General features: G+C 41.3%; 1 protein-coding gene across 1 annotated transcript; it reads left to right on the forward strand.

The window, feature by feature from the left end:
- The first annotated feature begins 444 nt into the window (after positions 1–444).
- On the forward strand, positions 445–2,235 carry LOC122065293. Its single transcript, XM_042629086.1, has one exon. It carries the CDS (start codon positions 445–447, stop codon positions 2,233–2,235), a length of 1,791 nt encoding a protein of 596 aa, XP_042485020.1.
- The last annotated feature ends 341 nt before the right edge of the window (positions 2,236–2,576 follow it).

Here is a 2,576-nt window from a genome sequence, read left to right on the forward strand (position 1 = left end):
GGATATGGATCATATATCTGAACCAGGAGAGGAGGCAGGGATTGATCACCGTAAGTGCATCTCTCTCATCTCAAAGGAGGATGAGGCTATCTATGGCAGGGAGGATCATATTGTTTCAGGTCAGCATGGTGAGATCGAAGAGGGTAGGATGTGAGGTTCGAGCCTCAACTTGATAATCCAAAAACTCACCTGCAGTACAAGGACGGGGTCATGATTGTGTATCATGAAGATGTGGTAGAGGTTGATAGAATGGCGAGCCTCCTCGAGAGCAATATGGAGGGGAGAAGACAGCAAAAAGGAAAATCTTTCTCCCTTAATGAGCAGGATGCTCGAAAGTTTGACAGATTGGCTCTTTTAAAAAAATGACTATGAAGATTTTATTTTGGAATATCAAAGGAATGAAGAAGAAGGCTGCTAGGTTGGCCTTAGGGAATATTGTTTTCGATGAATTCCCCAGAAATTATTTGCATAGCTGAACCTATGTTGGAGGTGCAGAAATTTCCAAAGAGGTTTTTCAATAATCTTGATTTTGAAGCGGATTTTATTCATAATGATAGGCAGGATAAGGTTCCAAATCTGTGGGTGGTTTGGAGAAGGAGTATGCCTAAGCTGCAAGGTGTCTCTTGCTCTGATCAACATATTACTTTACGTGTGCAGTGGCAGTCGAACATCTTCATTGTGTCTTTTATTCATGCTAATTGCTTCAGGGCAGCAAGGAGAGACTTGTGGAGTAATTTGGCGGCATCAAACCCAGGTCAAGGCACCCCCTGGCTGGTGACTGGAGACTTTAATGCTACGCTGCATGCTCATGAAAAAAGAGGTCCAGGATCTTTTAATCTAGGCTCTGCGGCAGATTTTGGGGCATTGGTGGATAGCTGCTCCCTTATTCAGATTCCTTCACAGGGTCGAAAGTATACTTGGACCAATAATAGAAGAAGAGGTAATGTTGTGGCAGTTCTGGATAGAAGTTTCTGCACAGATGCTTGGATTTCAGAGTTTCAGGATTGCCACCAAAAGGTGCTATCTAATTGTGCATCTGACCATTCTCCCCTGTTGGTGGTGTCAGAAGCATCGGTGAAGCCCTCTAATTGTCCTTTCAGGTTTCAGAGGTCTTGGATTGATCACGAAAATTTCCTAAAAATTGTGAAAGAATCCTGGGATGAATGGATTTCTAGATCGGCTCTCTATATCTTCAGTCAAAAAATTAAAAGACTGAAAATTGTGATTAAGGAGTGGGCTAGGGAAACATTCCCCAATGTGAATTTGGAAAAGGAGGAGGCGCTAAAGGGGTTGGAAGAGATTCAAAAGGAGATAGAGGAGATTGGTATGAACGATCAAAATTTTGCTCGTGAAGCTGATGCAAAAACTAGGTACTTGAAGGCGATGGAGGGATATGAAAAATTCTGGGCTGAAAAAGCTCGGATTAGATGGAGAACTCAGGGAGATAGAAGCTCGAAATTCTTTCATATGGCTGTGAAGGTGAGAAGAATGAAAAATAACATTAGAAATCTGAAAACTGATTCCGGTCAGATCATCACTGAGAAGATGCAGATGGAGGGTTTTACTAAGAGCTATTATGAAAATTTAAAAAAAAAATCGGCTACTATTGACCACATGGAAATGCTAGACTGTATTCCGAAGGTTTTGACGGACATTGATAGATGGAGGATGGACGCGATGCCATCCAATGATGAGATTAAAAGGGCGGTTTGGGACCTTGATCTGGAAAGCTCTCCAGGTCCAGACGGTTTTCCTGGTATGTTCTATAAATCTTGCTGGGTCATAATTTCTAATGATATTTGTAATGCTATTAGGGGCTTCTTCAGTAAAAGCCGAATGCCTTATGGTCTGAATAGCAATTTTTTGGTGTTAATCCCGAAGATCGAAGGGGCAAATGCTTTAGATAAGTTTAGCCCTCTATGCATGGGCAATTTTTTTTGTAAAATTGTCTCTAAAATAATGGCTTTAAGACTTTCAGAGGTGATGCCTCGGCTCATTTCGGAGGAGCAAGGAGCATTCCAGAAGGGAAAAATCATTCACTCCAATATTACCCTTGCCTCTGAGTTATCTAATATGATGTTCTCTGCGACTAGAGGGGGTGGCATGGGGGTGAAGATAGATATTCAGAAGGCTTACGATACAATTGACTGGGATTTCATTTTTCATGTATTGAGAAAGTTTGGGTTTTCAGAGACCTGGATTCGATGGGTCTCTGTAATTTTCAATGGTGGTTAGATTGGATATTTTGGAGTGGAGAGGGGTTTGAGACAAGGGGATCCTATTTCCCCAATGCTGTTCATTTTGGCTGAAGAGATTCTCTGCAGAGGCTTGAATAAACTAGTGGAAGAAAATAAATTAAAGCCTATTAAGGGTCCTCGTGATGTGATTACGCCAGCCCATAGTTTGTTCGCTGACGATATATTCATCTTTGCTAATGCATCTATCAGATATGTTAGACATCTGAAGAAATTTCTTAACATGTATCAAGAATTTTCTGGCCAATGTATCAATTTGGAGAAAAGTAAATTGTTTGTGGGCTCGATATCTTCTCAGAGAAAGAGGGCTATTGTAGAAGA

The sequence above is a fragment of the Macadamia integrifolia genome, unplaced genomic scaffold (genome assembly GCF_013358625.1).
Source record: "Macadamia integrifolia cultivar HAES 741 unplaced genomic scaffold, SCU_Mint_v3 scaffold1963, whole genome shotgun sequence".
Lineage (NCBI taxonomy): Eukaryota > Viridiplantae > Streptophyta > Magnoliopsida > Proteales > Proteaceae > Macadamia > Macadamia integrifolia.